At 50.6% G+C, this 18,170-nt stretch overlaps 1 protein-coding gene and 1 long non-coding RNA gene across 3 annotated transcripts in view; one reads left to right on the forward strand and one right to left on the reverse strand.

Annotated features, from left to right (window-relative positions):
• Nucleotides 1-18,170, forward strand: part of BLNK (B cell linker) — a 102,481-nt gene that overhangs the window by 69,795 nt on the left and 14,516 nt on the right. For both annotated transcript variants that reach the window (XM_089314648.1, XM_051823460.3), the window contains exons 6-11: nucleotides 759-922; nucleotides 5,288-5,369; nucleotides 6,480-6,551; nucleotides 11,431-11,503; nucleotides 13,479-13,506; nucleotides 14,316-14,358. In XM_089314648.1, the coding sequence (XP_089170774.1) occupies nucleotides 759-922; nucleotides 5,288-5,369; nucleotides 6,480-6,551; nucleotides 11,431-11,503; nucleotides 13,479-13,506; nucleotides 14,316-14,358 (462 nt within the window). The remainder of the gene's footprint in view (nucleotides 1-758; nucleotides 923-5,287; nucleotides 5,370-6,479; nucleotides 6,552-11,430; nucleotides 11,504-13,478; nucleotides 13,507-14,315; nucleotides 14,359-18,170) is intronic.
• LOC149121951 (uncharacterized) lies at nucleotides 1,288-5,365 on the reverse strand. Its single transcript, XR_016222073.1, has 2 exons — nucleotides 5,227-5,365; nucleotides 1,288-5,026 (listed from the first exon to the last, which is right to left on the reverse strand). It is a non-coding gene; the product is annotated as an uncharacterized LOC149121951 (long non-coding RNA).

An 18,170-nucleotide genomic window follows, 5' to 3' on the forward strand; every position in this document is an offset into this window, starting at 1 on the left:
GTGGGTTTAAATTGCAGCCTGCGTGACTTAGGGCCACACTGCCAATGGTCGGTGGGCCTGGTATGTTTGTAAAAGAGATACGAGGGGCAGATTTATTAGGGCAGATGTATGACTGGAGTTTACAGAAGCAGAACTTAGGACGTCTTCCCTCCCTAGACAAGATCACAGTGGGCAGCTGCTTCACTAGTGAATTGCAAGCAGCCACTTTTCAAGGTCTGTGTTGGGAGGAGGGGTCTGCTTCTCTTTCTTTGTCTCTAGTTGCGGCTGTATTTCCTCTACAGAAGTTGTTAAACATTTTACTTCATTTGTTTAAGGAATGTCCGGATTGATCATTTGTGGTTACATAACTGCCAGTGGTTTTATACTTTGGGGATTTCGATGGCTTCCACCCAAGAAATGATCCAGAGTTTTTAATTGGTTGTTTGTTTATGAGGCAGAGAGACAGAGAGCTCTCATCCATGGGCTCACTCCCCAAATGGCCGCAAATGCTGGGGTGGGGCCAGGCTGAAGTTAGGAGCCAGGAACGCAATGCAAGTCTCCCATGTGGGGTGCAGGAACCCAATGTCTAGAGCCCAATTACCTCTGCCTCTCAGGGTCTACAGTAGCAGGAAGCTGAAGTCAGGAGCAGAGCCGGGGCTGGAACTCGGGCTCTCCAGCTTAGCATGTGGACGACCCAATGGGGGCCCAACCACTAGACCCAGCGTCCGCCCTGCCCAGCGCGTCTTTCAAGTCGTGTTTTCTCCTTTGTTGTTTTCAAGACAACCGGCTAAGCCAGAGGCAGTCCCCACCTATCAGCAAGACGCTTCCCAGTAAGCCCAACTGGCCTTCAGCGAAAGCAAGGCTCGCCTCCACCCTGCCGGCCCTGACTGCTCTGCGGAAACCTGAAGTCCCACCCAAACCCAGAGGTCTCCTTGAGGACGAGGTAATGGACATCCTGTGGAAGGCATCCCAGGGTGCAGGGAGGGCAGGGCGATGGCGGCCTAGATGGCCGGGGCCCCGGCAGCTGTTCTGTCTTCCCCATCCTTGTCTGCCCCTCCCCCCCCATCTCCAGTCCTATCCCACAGGACTCGGTATTCTCTGAAAATGCCATATGTGACTTTCAACTTAACATGTTCGTTTGGCTCCATGCCCTCCTCCTAGCCCACTTCCTCTTGCCCTTGGTGCGCTGTGAGTCTTTTCTTCCCTCCCCAAGATACTCTTTCCCTGCCTTTGATCTCCTGGGCCTCCCTGCCCTGTCTCTGCCCACTTCTTCCCCCACCTTTTTTCCTCCACTTTCCTCTTCTCAGGGCTGAGGTGCAAATGCAATGGCGACCCTGGTCTGGCCGGACCTGCACACCATCTAAAGGAGCTGACCCCTCCACTCTCATGCCTCTTGCCCCAGCCCCTAGGTACCCAGACACCCACCTTCGCAGGCTGCCTGGGCAGTTATCTTACCAGCCTCCCCTCTGTCCACACTTCACTTTTGTGAGTCATACTCCCTCCAGAATTGCTCCCATTTGAAACGAGGAGGAAAACGCATTCAGAACGTTATGTGGATTGATGCAGGCTAATGCATTATGGTTCCCTGAGGTACTTGCATCTAAAATAAGGGCAATGACCAGCCTCCCAGCACAGCCATCAGGACAGTCCTACACATATGGGAATCTGAGAAACAAAGTAACACTAAAGGCAGCTCTTGGGGTGACCATTTGGCACAGTAGGTTAGATGGCACATTCCAGATTAGGGTGCTGGTACAAGTCCTATCTCTGCTCCTGGATCCAGATTCCTGCTAGTACGCACTCTGGGAGGCCTCAGGCAGTGGCTCCAGTAGTTGACTCCCTGCTGCCCACATGGCACCCTCGTGGGAGACCTGCATTGAATTCCCAGCTCCTGGCTTTGCATGACACACTCCCAGATATTGCAGGCATCTCTGGAGTGACCCAGTGAGTGGAAGCTGCAACTCTTTACTTCTCAAATAAATAAAAAACTGGAGGAAAAAAAAGCAGCCCTTAACTGTCACCAGACACAGTTTACTCTAGCTTTTATAAGAAAACACTTATTTTAATGCCATAGATGATAAAGCCTGTGGCTTATGTATGTGTTATGAAATTATCTTCATTTCTACCTTAATATGACTTGTAGCACAACAGGATAAAATACAGCCAGTTTCTTGCCCCAAATTCCTGCTTTAAGTCTTCTAGCTTTGTAACTTCGGGCAGGCTGGACAGCCTATTTTTCATCTCTTCCAGTTATTTTGAAGACTTAATAAGAGAGCATATATATAATACCATACACAGGGCCTGACACCCAAAAGGAGCTTGAGATATATTGGATTCTTTTCTGCTAGACTCTAGATTCTTTAAAATCTAGTTTTCTAGTTTCTCCTGAAAACTGAAGACCTGGCCACATCGGGCCATCCGTGGACTCAAAGCAGGGGAGCCCCATGGCAACCCTCCAGCTCCATCTCTCACTGTCCCCAGCCCTTGCACTGCATGGCCACCCCTCATGCTGCACATGCCCCCACTCCTGTCCCCAGCTTGCTCTGTCTGCAGTTTAGTTGATGACCCCTGCTTAAAGGAGAGTTTACATCAGAAAGTCAGCAGCCTGAGAGGGGGCAGTTATGGGCTGTCCATCCTCGGTCTGTCAGTCTTCGAGGTGAGGCTGTGTGTCCAGGACTGGGGTAGTGTGGTAAGGAGAAGCGAAGCAGGGAATAGCATGGGTACAGCAGCTGCTAGGGTCTCACTGTGCATTCTGTCAGCATTTGGTAAATCCATATGAAGACAGAAACTCAGACACAGAATGCAAATGAGTGCTGTGGATTCCCTCAGGCTCTCCATTTCTGTGAACAGCCGAGAGGGGCCCAGGGAGTGAGGAAGAGTGTTGCTATTAGCAACCTGGGGAGGTAGCTCAGGCCGGCCTGCACCAGTGGGAAAGGAGAAGTATGGAGGAGGCTGCATTCAGGAATGGGCAGATGGAGAGGCAAGATAAGAAAGGGGTTAAAAAAAAAAAAAAGAGGCCACATTACTGTGTAACTAAACCATTACAAGGGAAAAGAAAAAGTCAAACACCAGCACAAGTAAAACGTGCAGCTCTGTTCTACAGGTTATCGGCAAAACACGGAGGCACAAGCCAAACGGAGAGCTGGCACGAGCAGTGCCGGTCTCCACAGTGTGCTCAGCACTGTGTGTAGTAGCTCATGGAATCTGCACAACAAGCCTGGGAAGTGTATGTTGTCGTCCTGTTTTACAGATGAGGAAACTAATGTACAAATGAGTACAAAACAATCTATCCAAGGTCACAGAGGAAAAGAGTAGAGCCGGCGTGTGAACCCATACAAGGAGCGATGGGAGCCCGGGTGCTTAAGGGTCACCCTGCACCACCTCTCCGGCCTCCCATGAGGAGAGACCAGCTCTTCAGTTAACACAAATGTGTCCCACACTGCATGGGTTCCGGGGTCTTTGTGGTGCCCAGAACCAACCCAGTGCCAGTCCTTTAGGGTTCCAGTCTTCTGGGTTCATGTGAACTGTAGACAGTTTACTTGACTTCTCTCAAGTCCTCATCTGCAGAATTAGGATAAATAGACCTACCTTAGAGGGTAGGTATTATTGTAAGAATTCAATGAATTAGGAGCAGTCATTTGGCCTAGTGATTGATACACCAGCTAAGATGCCTACATCCCATCTGGAACACTTGGCTTCAGTCCCTAGCTTGACTTCGGCTCCAGCTTCCTGCTAATGTAGACTCCAGGAGGTAGTGGTGGTGATGGTACAGTGGTTGGCCCCTGCCACTCATGTGGGAGACTTGGATTGGGTTCCTGGTCTCCAACTTTAGCCCAGTCCCAGCCATTGCAGGCAATGAGGGGCATGAACCAGCAGAGGGGAGCTTGCTTTATCTTTCTGTGTCTTTCTGCCAAATACATTTTTTTAAAAAGAACTCAATAAAATAATGTCTATATCGCTTAGGTAGGTATTTAAAAGCTGATCAAAATGATGTGATAAGTAATTGAGTATGACAAGCAACGGGAAGGAGAAAATAAGATGAATTTGTGGCACTCCTTGTTTTTCAAATCTGTAGGCTAGGGGAGGCAAATAAACAAGCTGGTGTCTTACTACTGAGACATCTAAACCCTGGGGTTGATTGAAACTGATTTTTAAAATAATCTTTTTTTTGGTTCAAGCCATTATAATAATTGAAGAAGGATTTCTAATATATGTAGGTCACAGTAGTAGAATGATCTGCCTGGCTTCTAAAGCTCTGTCACTGATGTCGCTACAGCCAGGTGTTTGTGGTTGGCTCTTAATAATGGGGTCTAAGTTAAAACATGGCAGCAGGGCCAAGGTGGTCTTGCTGGGATATAAGTTGTGATGTTTCTTGATCATTTACTTACTTGGGCAAGTCACAACTTTAAAGCACTGAGTTGCAACACCGGAAATACACATCATGCATCCCCTCTCCACAAACCCTTTATCCGGGAGATGGGGGCTGACACTACAGCAAGATCTGTGTGGACTGGTTCAAGTCCTTCTTTTCTGTCGTTGCTCTTTGGAATAAAAATGTCTCAATGACTAGTAAATCATTACACGGGAGATAAAACGGCTTCTACTATAATCAACGAATGCAGAACGAAACATGTGTGAAGCTGAGAGTCCAGAGAAAGTACAGAGTCCGAGTGGTGAGACAGGGCTCGGGACGCTTCGGCTGGGGCGTGGTGCTGCCAGTGTCCCTGCAGCAGCTGGGGTGTTGTCGCTGCGTGTGAGTGCCGGCGTTCCGCGTACAGGTCGAAGGTGCTGGGAAGTTTTGTTGGCTGGGGGCCTTATTGGCCCCACCTCCTGGGGGCTCAGCCTCTCCTTTCGTAGGAACCAGCCGCTGGAAGGGAAGCTGGGCTCTAACAAGGTGTCCCCCAGGCTCCAAGACAACCCGGAGAGGTGGACCGAAGGGACCAAGAGTGTCCCACAGGGATCCCGCAGCCACTCAGCCTCCCTGTAATCCGTGCTGGAGAGTCAGCCTCATTTCAGCTGTGGCTATCGGGTTAGTTTCAGCGCAAATCTGTACAGGCAGAAGTAGTTGACTGGTCAGGGCACAGCGGGGTGGAGAGTCTCTAATGTGAGCTTCCTTTTGAGGGGTGAGAGCTGTTCTAAAATTAGATCATGATGGTTGCACAACTCTGAATAACTTACTAATATGCTTTACATAGCAAAGCCTTATAGAATGTGAATTACATCTCAGTAAAGCTTTTTAAAACTCACCCCCTCTTACACGTGGAACTGAGCGTGCAGCATTCTGCCCATTCGTCTCTGTGCTTCTCAGGCCGACTACGTGATCCCTCTGGAAGACAATGACGAGAACTACATTCACCCCACAGAAAGCAGTTCACCCCCATCGGATAAAGGTGAGCATTTGCCGTTTAAGCCCTTGAAGACTTCTAGCCGTTGCTGGGGACATGCGGCTCTGTTCGGTGGTAAGCAGTAGGGGCTCAGAGGTGACCCTGCCCAGACCTCTCTCCTTTGTGACCACAGCAGAGACCCATTCCTTGGGTCTCCCAGCCCTACCCCCCCTGCCTACTAACCCCCCTGTGACTTAATACACCTGTCTCTAATGATGAAAGCACCTGTATTATTATCCTCAGCTGCCCTGGCTTAGAGTAGATTTCTCATGAAAGCTAATACGTAGGTCACAAGCCTGACATTGACCTTTTAAATGCTGTACCAAGAACAGTTGCTTCAGATGACTGAAAAAATGCATAAGAGTTGAAATATGCAGTGTGTCCTGGCTCTTTCCAGTTAGTGGTACCTCGGGCCTACGAGGAACAATCCCTTTGTAAACCCTTCATGGGATGACAAGTGCTATGACCATCAAACGGTCCGAGCAGCCAGTGCCACATGACCGCAGGTCAAGCAAGGGAACAGTGTTCATCCAGGACATGGTCACCATGGAGAACATAATCCCATCCGGGAGATGCTTCTTAGGTGCCATTGCTCCTCTAACAACCTTGACCGCAAGTTAGCAGGGCTCAGCTCTCCCTCCGCCGGCAGGAACCAGCCCTGTCTGTGCGCCCGGAAGATCACCTGCAGCTGATCCTTGTCAGCCCCACCTGAGTTCCCAGCCCACCCATTACCACAATCAGCAAATCCCTTCCTCCTTCCCCCCACAAAATCCAAGAGAAATTGTTCGTATTGCATGTGGCTGAGGAAATGGGGCCGTCCACTTCCAGGCTCAATACTCCCTCCCGATAAAAAACAAAACCAGAAAGTCTTCCATTTCCTAGATCTCCTGTTTGGCAAATGAACCCGCCCTCCCCCAGAGCTAGTATTGACTGCAACAAAATATCCATCATAAAATAATTTGGTTGCCCTAGCCACTCTCCAGGTGTTCCTGTTCAGAGTCTTGTGTAATGGTCTGTGGGTTCCACAGAGGCGTCCCCAGCGGGGCTTCCCTCCAGGGCAGGCGCGTGTAGCCTGTGCTGTGTGTGTATTTATGCGCATCTGTCTGTATGTTCAAGCTCCTGTGGTGAACAGATTGACCAAGCCCAGCAGTTCCTCCAAGCCCGCCTCTCCTCCTGGGACAGCTTCAGGTAAACTATTTGCCAGCTGCGGTTTGCTTTTTCATCTGTTCCAATAAGATAAACTGAGACCAAGCACAGTGAAATAATCACTGGCATTTCCGAATTTCTTAGCAAAGGGAACAAACAGAAGGCCCTTCGTCACCCCATGCACTGTCTGGTGGCACCTGTGTTGAAGGGACCCGCATCCCCAGGCCTGTTGGCCCCTGGCCGACAAGGTCCTGCACTGGGCACTCTGCTGTCTCCCATCCCCTGAGAAGTCCCCAGGGGTTAGCTTGCAGCCCTCAGCTCTGTCCGGATGTCTTGGGGGGGCAAAGAGCTTGGGTGTTGAGCCAGGTAGACCCAGGGTGGAATCCCAGGGCTCCTGGCTTCCAGGTGACAGGAGCATTCTGAAGTTGTGCTTGGGAAACTGAGGCAGTGTCAGGCACACAGTGCTCGGCAGAGAGAAGCTGCTGCGCTTCTGCAGGGTTCATCCGTGTCTGAACTGCCGGCCCCCGCTGCCAAGGCGTCTGGTTCTCCCTCACCAAACTGCGGGCTCACCACCTCCCTCCTCTGCTGGGCTCCTTGCTTCTCTGCACGCGTGCCAGCCCCCGGCTGCAGGGCTGACAGCACCTGTGTTCCTTCCAAAGCCTGCTGCTGCTTTCCTCCAAATTGATTCTTCCATTGCAGTGGCCACCACCCCAGTCCAGGCTCTCTTCCTCTTATCACTGCCCACCTTCCTGTCTGTCACCACCACGGCCACACCCCTGCCTCTGGGAGCTCGGAACTCCTCCAGATGTCACCAGCCTGTCTTATTACGAAGTTCGCTTCTACCATGTCACCCAGCCCCCACCATGAACGGGCAGTGGTTCCCAGTGAGTGGAGTGAGGTGGAGGCGCCTCCTTCCCAGCACCGCCATGTGCATTCTCTCTCTCTCTCCCCGCATCCCTCACCCCTCCACACACACTCATACCCCGACACACTCATGCTCACACACTCACACCCTGACACACTCATGCTCACACGCTCACACCCTGACACACTCCCTTCTCTTGCAGAGCCAAGCAAAGGTGATTGGGGGGCTGGTTCTGCTTCGAGACAATCTCCTGGAAAATGAAAGAGTATTTTAAAAAATCTGTCCTTGACTCATTTCTTACGCAATTGCTCACCGTCTTCACAAGCTCTGGTCTTCCTTGTCCTCTCCCTCTGTTTGGAGAGGGGAGGTGACAGTGACATCCTGCCCACCCAGCTCGCTCACCTCCTGGGAACCAAGCTGGCAGGGGTGCCGTGGCTCCTGCTGACTCGTGGTCACTCAGGACAAGGGCTGTTATTACACAGCAGAAACCCTTTTTTTCTGTCTTTTTACAGTCAGGATGTTTGTTTATTCTATTTTTTGAAAGGAAGAGAGTCAGAGACAGACATCTCCCATATGGCAGCTCACTCCCTAAATGCCTACAACATCTGAGGCTGGGCCAGGTTGAAGCCAGGAGCCCAGAACTCCATTTGGGTCTCCCCTGTGGGTGGCAGGGACCCACATACTTCAGCCATCACCTGCTGCCTCCCAGGGTGTGCATCAGCAGGAAGCTGGAGAGGAGTGGAGTGAGGACTGAAACCCAGGCACTGTGATATGAGATGCGGGCTCCTAAGCGGTATGTGCACTAACCATTGTGTCAAATCCCCAAAACAGAAAGCCTTTAATTGAAACAACAACAACAACAAAAATGAGGACCTCCTTTAGAAAAATACTTTAATGATTTCTGGTGTTTGCGTCTTACAAAGCTCTGCTCGCCCTATCCCAGGACCTTTTGTTCCTAAAACGTATCCAGAACTGCCATCAGCCTGTATTTCATGGGTTCTGCTTTTTGGTCTTTGTTCTCTTTTATGGCAACAAATCCTGCCTGCCTTCAAGGCCCAGATTAGCGCCCCCACCTGGTTTCTGTGGCTCTCAGAGAGCTCTCCTTTGCCAGAAGTCTCTTCCTATTCACAGTTAGCCCACACCTACTCCCCAGTGACTTGGGGTCTCAGGGCCATACCCCTAAGTGCCTCGCAAGCTCCCTAAAGACCTTGCCTCTGTTGTCACTTGCTCAGGAGGCCTCGCCTGACCGCACACTGGGGTGGAGCCCCATGATGTATACTCCTAGGGTGACCTGCACACTTCGTGCACTGACTTCTGAGATTTCTCTCTATCCAGTGAGACTTTCAGCTCCGTGTCTGGTTCGCAGCTATGGCTCCAGGGCCTAGCTCGGGACCTGGCTCAGAGCAGGTGCTGGGATGGTGGAGGGTCAGCGACTCCCCACATGCCGGCTGTATTTAAAGATTCACACTGCTCCACTGCGAGGGCGTTGGCCCATTGAATTTGTTACTCATTCATTTGTTATTAACCTAGCATAGCTATTTATAGTATTATAGGCATCAGATAGAGAAACCATATCTAAACAAGGAAATAATGTCGAGAGGAATTAGAAAATTTAATCCCAAAGAACATGATGAAGAAGGTGCCTGCCTAGGCTTTAAACTCAGAGAGCCTCGGGCTAGCTCCAGCCTTGCCAGTTCACCCTTCGGAGCCTTGGTTGGCCCCACTTGGTTTCATGTGAGGCTTAGGGGCACACACTGAAAGTACAGCACCTACAGACACCACAGCAGTTGATCATAAGACAGTAAAACAAAGACAATAGGAATCACAGTTACTGAGCTCCTTTATGAGTTATAATTTACACATCATAAAACTCACCCATTTTATGTGTACACTTCAGTGACTTTTATAAAGCATTACATTTATAGTAATTATTATGTAACCAACATCACAATCCAGTTTTCAAAAATTTCCATGCCCATCACCCCAGCTCCAAACAATCTCTGATGCCCATTGGTAGCCAGCTCCAGGCAGCCACCTATCTGCTTTCTGTTGCTATAGATTTGCTTTTCTGGATGTTGTATATAGATAGAAAAATAGAATGTGTAGTCTTTTGTATCTAGTTCATTTCACTTAGCATAATATTTTGATGTGTTTTAAAATACATCTCACTTCCTAGAAATATTTTATATTTGGCTAATCCTTTACATTTTCCCAGTCAGCCTTCTCATACCGCAATGTCTGAGTTAAGAAAGGTAGGTCTTGGTGGCCCCATTTCACAGAGAGGGAAAGTAGGTTCAGTGGCTTGCAGGCGGTCACCCAGCCAGTTTGGTGGCAGAAAAACAAGAACACTGTCTTCCTGACACAAGGCCATCAGTTTTCCACCAGTGTTTGTGATTCTCTGCCAAGCCAGAGGGGAGCAAGGAGGCCCTCCCAGTCCCGTGATGGCCTGAAGTCATTCGTGGGGAGGGGAGGGAGAAGGGGACAGTGGCAGACTGCTTGGGGCTCGGAAGGAAGGGGAAGCTTAGTGGAAGAGCCAGGCAGCAGGTGTGACAAAGGTCAAACAGAAGGCATGAACCTTAGGCATTGAAGAAGACGGAAACCCTTGGGGGAAATTCTGCCTTAGCCCTTTTTTCCCCACTTCCTTCTTTTTGAGATTCTTTCCCTTCTCTCAGATCTTTCATCAAAGTCTGAGTTGCCCCGGGTGTTTCAGCCCCGTCAGTCTGAAGCTCTCAGTTGGACGAGCAGCCAGTGAGAACACCCTAGGACTCACATTGCACAGGCAGGTGATGCCTCGGCTTTTGTCACGTGAGATGTAAAAACTCACGTGCAGCCTCTTTCCAAAAATGTCTTTGAAAATTACCCGCAGCCAAGAGAGAAGTAGGAGGGGTGCCTGGGTGCAGAGGAGGGGGGAAGGGAAGAGGAGAGAAGTGAAGGGGAGAGCCCCGCCCCGCCCACCCCTTCCGCTTCTCTGTCCTGTGTGCTGGGGGTGGATGGGCCCAAGCCAGCACTGCCCATACACAAGGAGCAGGTGGGCTCTGCAGGGAAGGCGAGGGCCACTGTCTCATTTGGGGGGCTTTTCAGGTAGTGTTTGGATGAGATGACAGAGCAGGCACGTGTCCTCCCTGCCATTCATCCTGGGAAGCGGAGGCCTGTGATTACTTCTCCCCCTTTTCCACGGCCCCTCATCTGGCACCTCCGAGGGCGTAGCAGAGGCCAGGTTCTGCATAGCCCTTGTAACTGCCCGTCACTGCAGTCTTTGCTTATCTCACAAACTCAAGCAACACACTGAGGGCAGCAAGGCCAGCCCGTTCTGACACGGTGTCCCCTATACTTAGAAGCGTAGTCGGTTCCTAACGAAATGCTTATTCAGCCAAATTTGTTCAACAAGGAGTCTTACCAGGGGCCTCCTGGCCTGCTCTCTGCCCAGCAGTGACATGCACTGAGCCTCTCTCTCACATGCCCCCTTGGAATGATTCCTGGCTTCTGTCTTCAAGTAGGAGAGGGAGAGGTTGGGTGCAAGGGAACTCCAGAAGGTAGGATTTGGGCAGGGGCCTGCCACGTGTCCTGGTCCACCCACTTGTGGCCTGGGGGATGAAGGAGTGACTAGTTTCCCACTCGAGGTTGGGGTAAGCATGCTCGTGTGGAGTAGCAGGGGTGGGTGTCAGGTGCAGCGGCCGGGGGCCGCTGTGTCTCCAGGCACACCTCCTGTGCGTCCCTGCAGAGCTCAGAGCCGCCAGCCTGAGCTCCCTTCATTGAGCCCTGTCAAGCAGGGACTCTGGGCTGGCCCCTGGGAGTGAGGAGAGGCTGCTGTAGAGATGTTCAGCTGGAGTCTCTCATCCACCTCCTAGGCCTGAGCTTAGCCATTGACACTACTTAAACATGACGTCCACTATACCAACACCTTCTCTGTAGCTACCATATATGCTTGACTGAAAGCAACACAAAGTGTGTGTGGATTTGTGAGTGGCCAGAAAGGTCAGCCTTGCTGACAGCACCAGCACCACACCAGCCTCAGGTTCTTGACTGGGGGCCTGACCCGTGTATCTGTCCATGCAGGTCGAAACAGCGGGGTCTGGGAATGCAAGCCACCACCTTCCCCTGCTGCGCCGTCCCCACTGCCAAGGGCAGGGTGAGTACCCACCACAGGAAGTGGCTTGGTGAGATCTGAATGGGTGGCATCGTGGACCCTGCTGCTCTGTGGACCCCCTGCCAAGCCCTGCCCACTCCCACAGCGGGGATTTATTTATATATTTGAAAGGCAGATTTTTTTACAGAGAGAGGCAGAGACAGAGAGAGAGAGGTCTTCTACCTGCTGGTTCACTCCCCAAATGGCCGCAACAGCCGGAGCTGGGCCGATCCAAAGCCAGGAATTAGGAGCTTCTTCTGAGTCTCCCATATGGGTACAGGGGCCCAAACACTTGGGCCATCTTCTACTGTTTTCCCAGGCCATAGCAGGGAACTGGATTGGAAGTGGAGCAGCTGGGATATGAACTGGTGTCCCTATGGGATGCCTGTGGTGGGTTTACCCACTAGGTCACAGCACCGGCCCCACATACAACTCTTAAGGCTATTTTGTGCTGCTTATTAGAAAATGGATCTTCAGGGCCCATGCTGTGGCATAGCAGGTAAAGCCGCTGCCTGCAGTGCTGGTACTCAATATGGGTGCTGGTTCAAGTCCCAGCTGCTCCACTTCCGATCCAGCTCCCTGCTATAGCCTGGGGTGCTGGCACTGCAGGTGGTGGCTTTTACCTGCTAAGTCATGGCGCCTGCCCCTCACGGGATGTTTTAAGTACACATTTAAATATATCTAAAGTGGGCCTGCATGGTTATGACCTTAATTCAGACTCTGGGTAAACCAAAAAGTCTTCATTCAGGGGTTTATTAACCAAACCCTGACTACCCCTCTGTTGGGTCAGCTGTTTCGACTTGGGCAAGTTTCTTAGTCCTCCTGAGCCTCAGTTCCCTCATCTCTAAAATGTGATAATGATACCCATTGTAATAGGTCACATTGTAATAAGATTGAAATAACCATGATGTTAGTGCCCGTTATCCTGTAGGCATTGGTAATTGTTAGTGTTCTTCCCCCCATACTTCAGCTCAAGTCAAAAACAGAGAGAGATGGGGCCAGTGCTGTGGCGTAGCAGGTAAAGCCACTGCCTGCAGTGCCAGCATCCCATATGAGCACTGGTTCAAGTCCTGGCTGCTCCACTTCCAATCCGGCTCTCTGCTATGGCCTGGGAAAGCAGCAGAAGAAGGCCCAAGGCTTTAGGTCCCTTCACCTCTGAGGAAGACCCGGAAGAAGCTCCTGGCTCCTGGCTTCAGATCAGTCCAGCTCTGGCCATTGCGGCCAGTTCAGGAGTGAACCAGTGGGTGGAAAACCTCTCTCTTTCTCTGCCTCTCTGTAACTCTGCCTTTCAAATAAATAAATAAATCTTTAAAACACACACACACACACACACACACACAAAGAGAAAGAATTTAAAATAAACATCTAAGATAAGCACAAAACCTTAGCAATGTTAGATTCCAGTATCTATCGACAAAGGTGGAGTGCTAGTGAAGTTGGCACAAACCACTGACACAAACCACTCGTTGTGGTCTTGGATCTGTCCAAGTGGAATCCTACCCAGAAGTCTAGACAAGCAGGGTCACCCAGAAACAGGGTAGCTTGGTGCAGGAAGGTGCCAGCTGCACCTCCACCTGCTTGGCCACCCTCTTGCTTCCACCCTTCCTCTCCAGGCAGTAGCCCCGGGGTGCTGTTGGAGAGGGGAGACTCTGCATAGACCAGCTGGAGTAACTAAAGCTCTGGCTTACCTCACAGCAAGGGGCCCAGGTCACTGGGGAGTTGACAGCAGAATGGAAAGAACAGCTCAGTTGCCAAGTGGGGCTCTTGTTTACCCCGGGAGCCCCTTCCCCACCTGCCGGAAGGCTCTGAGGCTTGGAGAATCATCCCTAAACCCTCCTGCCAGCCCTCGCATCCCTTCACAGATAGTCTTCCCACACACACTCACTTCCATTATTCTGCTTTAAATTTGAGAGTGAAATGATAGCTCTACTGTATCTCCATTGTGCTTTAACAAAGGTAATCTCCTTTTATTCCTCAGGAAAAAACCAGCTGCCCCACTGAAGATGGTAAGGAAACTTTGCATTTAGAAGTGCCTGTTCATGTTTCCTGCTGTGTTTATTCTTATCCATTTACTTCAAGTGGAAAACGCCCCCTGCTATGGTGAACACAGCAATCTTAGCAACTAAAGGGGCTGCCCAGACAGCACCAGAGAAGCTTCCAGTCTCCAGGCAGCCAAGGAGCTCACCCTTGCTTGGCCCGGGCACCCTCACTGAGTGTGCACAATTATAGGTCAGGGGGATGGCCAGAGCCCCTGCCTCCCACACATCTGCCTTCCCCAGGGGGATTCCTGTGTGTGCTCTGCCTGCTGACCCAGGAGCCAATGGCAGACCCCTGTGTATCAGCCCACTGAGGACTCACTAAGTCAGGTTCTGAACATGGTGAACCTGCGTCACCCCTCTGTGCAAGGAAGCCCACCTGGACCAGGCACCTGCTCAGGAGCTGCCATTTCCCATCACTTAGCGAACACTCAGAAGGTGGGGCCAACGGGCCCAAGTGCGTGCCAAATGTGCAGCTGCCCAAGTGCAAGTGCCTGGCAGCCACTGGGAATCATGGTTCCCCCAGCACCCGTGATGGAGCAAGAGGTCCCCACACCAAGACAACAGAGCTCACTCTGTGGATTCCTCCTTCCAGTTGTCACTCAGTGCAGAGGTTCAGCTGGGAATGGGCTGTTTTTCATTGTTGTTGCTGTGACAGAAAGAATAGTTATAGAACAAAGAAAAGTCTGCCAAAAGGCTTGTTTTACTGATGTAGCTTTGGCTTTTAGTTCCACGTCGCACTGTAGTGAGTATTCTTGTCTCTATTTTTTTTTTAACAGACTCCAGTTGCCTCGCAACAGAACTCATCAAGTGTTTGTGAAGGTAAATCTATTATTGTGAAGGGTGAACTTGTCCTCCAAAAGTAATTTTAATTAAGGATTTGCAGTAAATGTGTTGCTAAATTTCTTTCATTATTTGTAAGACAATTATAAATATGAAACTTGAATTTCTAAACCAGATCATCTTTTCACTTTGCAATGAGTAGAGAGCATAAAGCTAGCTCAGACCCTGAGCTTACTGGGTACTGTCTTCAAAGCAGTCTGTAGTCAACATGTCCCAAATCTGCCTGGATGCAGACAGTAATGACTTGCCACAGTGCTGTGGCCCTGGCTTTACATGGATGTGAACCCCAATTCAGAGGGGCAGGTAGCGTTGGTGGTATAGTGGTGAGCATAGCTGCCTTCCAGAGGGGAAGGTATTTGGTGCCACTGTTAAGAATCTACTTGGGATGCCTGCATCTCATTTTGGAGCACCTGGGTTCAAGATCCCACTCTACTCCTAATTCCAGCTTCCTGCTAATGTGCACCCTGGAAGGCAGCAGATGATGGCTCAAGTACTTGGGCCCCTGCCGTCCATGTAGGTGACCCAGACTGAGTTCCTGGCTCCTGACTTCAGCCTAGCCCAGCCCAAGCTGTTGAGGGCACTTGGAGAGTGAGCCAGCAGAAAGGAAATCAACCATTCTCTCTCTGCCTTTCAAGTAAATAAATAAAATTTTAAAAAGAGTAACATACAGCTATTCACATATCTTAGAATGATATAGATTAGCTAAGGTAATTACATTTAAAAAATCTGTTTATTTGAACAAGTTCTGCCAAATTTTCAAAATAATGTTTTTCAAAGTTCAAATGTCTCTGAGTACATCTTCAAATGCTTTTCTTCCTTTATTCTATTGTAACTCAAAAACCTTAATTTTTTTGAAAGCTTCTCATTTAAAAAAACATTTGTATTTGGAAAATGCTGGGGGAAAAACAAACAATTAAGAATCATCTAGCATAACAATACTTAAAACCTTATATAGGCTCACTAGGCTAATCCTCTGCCTGCGGCGCCGGCACCCCAGAGTCTAGTCCTTGTTGGGGCGCCGGATTCTGTCCTGGTTGCCCCTCTTCCAGTCCAGCTCTCTGCTGTGGCCCAGGAAGGCAGTGGGGGATGGCCCAAGTGCTTGGGCCCTGCACCTGCATGGGAGACCAGGAGGAAGCACCTGGCTCCTGACTTCAGATCGGTGCAGCGCACCGGTCATAACAGCCATTTGAGGGGTGAACCAACAGAAAAGGAAGACCTTTCTCTCTGCCTCTCTCTCTCACTAACTCTGTCAAAAAAAAAAAAAAAAAACACCTTATATAGAAGTCCAAGTCTTGCACCCATGTAATGCCACACTTGAAGGTTCACAGTGTTAAGAGTTGTATGGACATATCTACACACGGTGTCCTGGCTTCCGGGACGATGCCCGGTGGGTCCTTCCTGAGCGTGAAGTGCAACGCTCCTCCGTGCTGACTGCTTTCTAAGCTTTTCCCATCCTGTTTCCTGTATCATTTTCCCCCAGGCTCTTTCTGAGACACCCCTCCTTTTCTGCTGTCTTGCTTGCTTCTGCCTTTTCCTCCTGTCTTTGCATTCCTGGCAGTCTGTCTGTCTGTCTCTCATGCCTTTGGAGCAGGGCCCATGGAGCAGCAGTGACCTCTGGGCCTCTGAGCCCAGAAGTAAGGACAACCTTATGGAGACTTCCCAGCTTCAGGAGCCTGCCAAAGCCCAAGGAGAGGGAGCTGGTGGTCTGTCCCCTGCTGCCTGGGTGTCCAGCTGCTCCAAGAGCCCACTGCAGGAGGCTGATGGTGGTCACTGAAGCCCAGAGCAAGGCAGCCGCCTCTTCTTGCCTAGAACAGAAGCCTCCAGGTCAGTGGAGGCAAAGCCTGTGGTGGAAGCTCACTGGTTCCTGGGACCTAATATGGTCACTGGTTCCCCTTCTGAAATCACCAGGCTTTGACGTCATAAGCAAAACATCTACCATAACAGCTCCAAGTGACTTGCCGCAAGCTTGAAGTATGGCTTCAGAGGTTCAGGCTCCGAACTTCAGTGCGCTACAACTCTGAAGTCTACTTTCGTACTTATTTGAGTCTTTGAGTTCTCACTCCTTTTTATGCCTTTTGGATTCGCATAGTTGTCAACTGTCCTTCCATGCAGGAAACTTCCTTAAGAAAATACCAAGATCTTGACAAATGTCGACCAAAGTTGAGGGAGAGAAACTATTGAAATAATTTTTGATGACATTTATTAGTGGTTCAGTAATGACATTCCCGATGAGCCTCAACATAAATCTTAGGTTTCAGGGTTTTGCCCGTTTTCCACTCTCCTCTTCCACTCAAGAAAATAGTGAGATTAACATTATTGTGGAGATAGAGATAGTCTTGAATCAGATCCAATTAGTTTTTTTTCCCCAAAAGGAGTAGATCATATATGAATCCTAATATTTCACCTCTCATCAATAGCAAATTACTTGTTCAACATCTTATTGTCGCTCCCCCTCTTCGTGGAGGAACGACACAGGACCCTGCGCTGTTCTTTCGTCTGCTCGGCCCTCCCCGGGTTTGCTGCTGGTTCTTCCCGGGTTGGCTACTATCCCTTCCACCTCCGTGGAAGGGCAGATCCCCTGGCCACATTCCCCACTTCCGCAGGGGAGCGGCACACCGCCGGCCGGCTCTCTGGGGGCTGCACAGGTGTTCCTTCAGCTAGATGTTCCCCTTAGATGTTCCCCGTGCATGCCGTCTCTCTCCTCCTTTATAGTCCTCCTCTGCCAATCCTAACTCGGCTGCCCACACGCCGAGCACGCCGCTCTCCTCCAATCAGGAGCAGCTTCTGCAGCTTGTCAAGTTGGTGAGAGGCAGCTGGGTAGAAGCTGTTTACTTCTCTCCCAGCGCCATATTGTGGGAGAGCAGATGCATAGAATAAGTCTTAATTCCAGTAACTCAGTCCAGTCCGGGCTGCTCCCCACAGATCCCCCTTTCTTTTTATTTTTTGGTGTTGATACGCGCCTGTCTTCGGTGTCCCGCGGCACACACTCTGCTCTACTTGCTAGAGTTGCCACAGGTTCTTACAAGTCCTATCAATCAGGCAAACCGAATCCAGGTCCTCTCTTCGCCATGTTGTGAGGAGGTTTTTAGGCGCTGATGCGTGCCTGTGTTCGGTGACCTGCGGCTCATACTTTGGTCGAGCCGCCTGCTGGCGCTTACCGCCTTAATCAGGCAGACCGAATCCAAGCCTCCTAATTGCTGTATTGTGGGGAGGCCTTACTAATGTTAATTCGTGCCTGTCTTCGGTGACCTGCGGCGCATAAGCTGCTAGCCGCCTGCAGGTGCTCATCACCTCACTTAATCAGGCAGACCGAATCCAAGCTTTCTCATTGCCATGTTGAGGGGAGGCCTTTCTATTTCTCTATTTCTCTATCTCCGGGCATTCCTATTTCTCCCATTTTACTTCTGTCTGCCAACATTCCCATTTCTCTCATTTTACTTCTAAACTTCTGTTTCTCTTATCCCTGCGGCTTCCCGGCGCCTCGCCCCGCCGGCAGGCTCCGCCCCGAGGCTACTTCTCGGCGCCTCGCCGGCTCTGAGCCGCTTCAGCCCGCACCTCTCTCATCTGCGCGGCTTCGCAGCTCTGCGCGGCTCGACTTTGCGCGCACACTCCGCGGTCTCCGCGCTAGCCCCGCGTTCCCTATGTACTTGAGCCCCGCACGCTCTGTCTGCGCGCGGCAGCCTCCGCGAGTCACACAGCGTAGCTTACGTGTCCGCCACTAGCATTCAATCTAAGTTCCCCGGGCTAGCCTGACGAATTCAACCCAGCTTACGTCTCCGCCCCACGATCTG

This window comes from Oryctolagus cuniculus, chromosome 15 (assembly GCF_051225735.1).
Source record: "Oryctolagus cuniculus isolate XC-2025 breed Fujian yellow rabbit chromosome 15, ASM5122573v1, whole genome shotgun sequence".
Lineage (NCBI taxonomy): Eukaryota > Metazoa > Chordata > Mammalia > Lagomorpha > Leporidae > Oryctolagus > Oryctolagus cuniculus.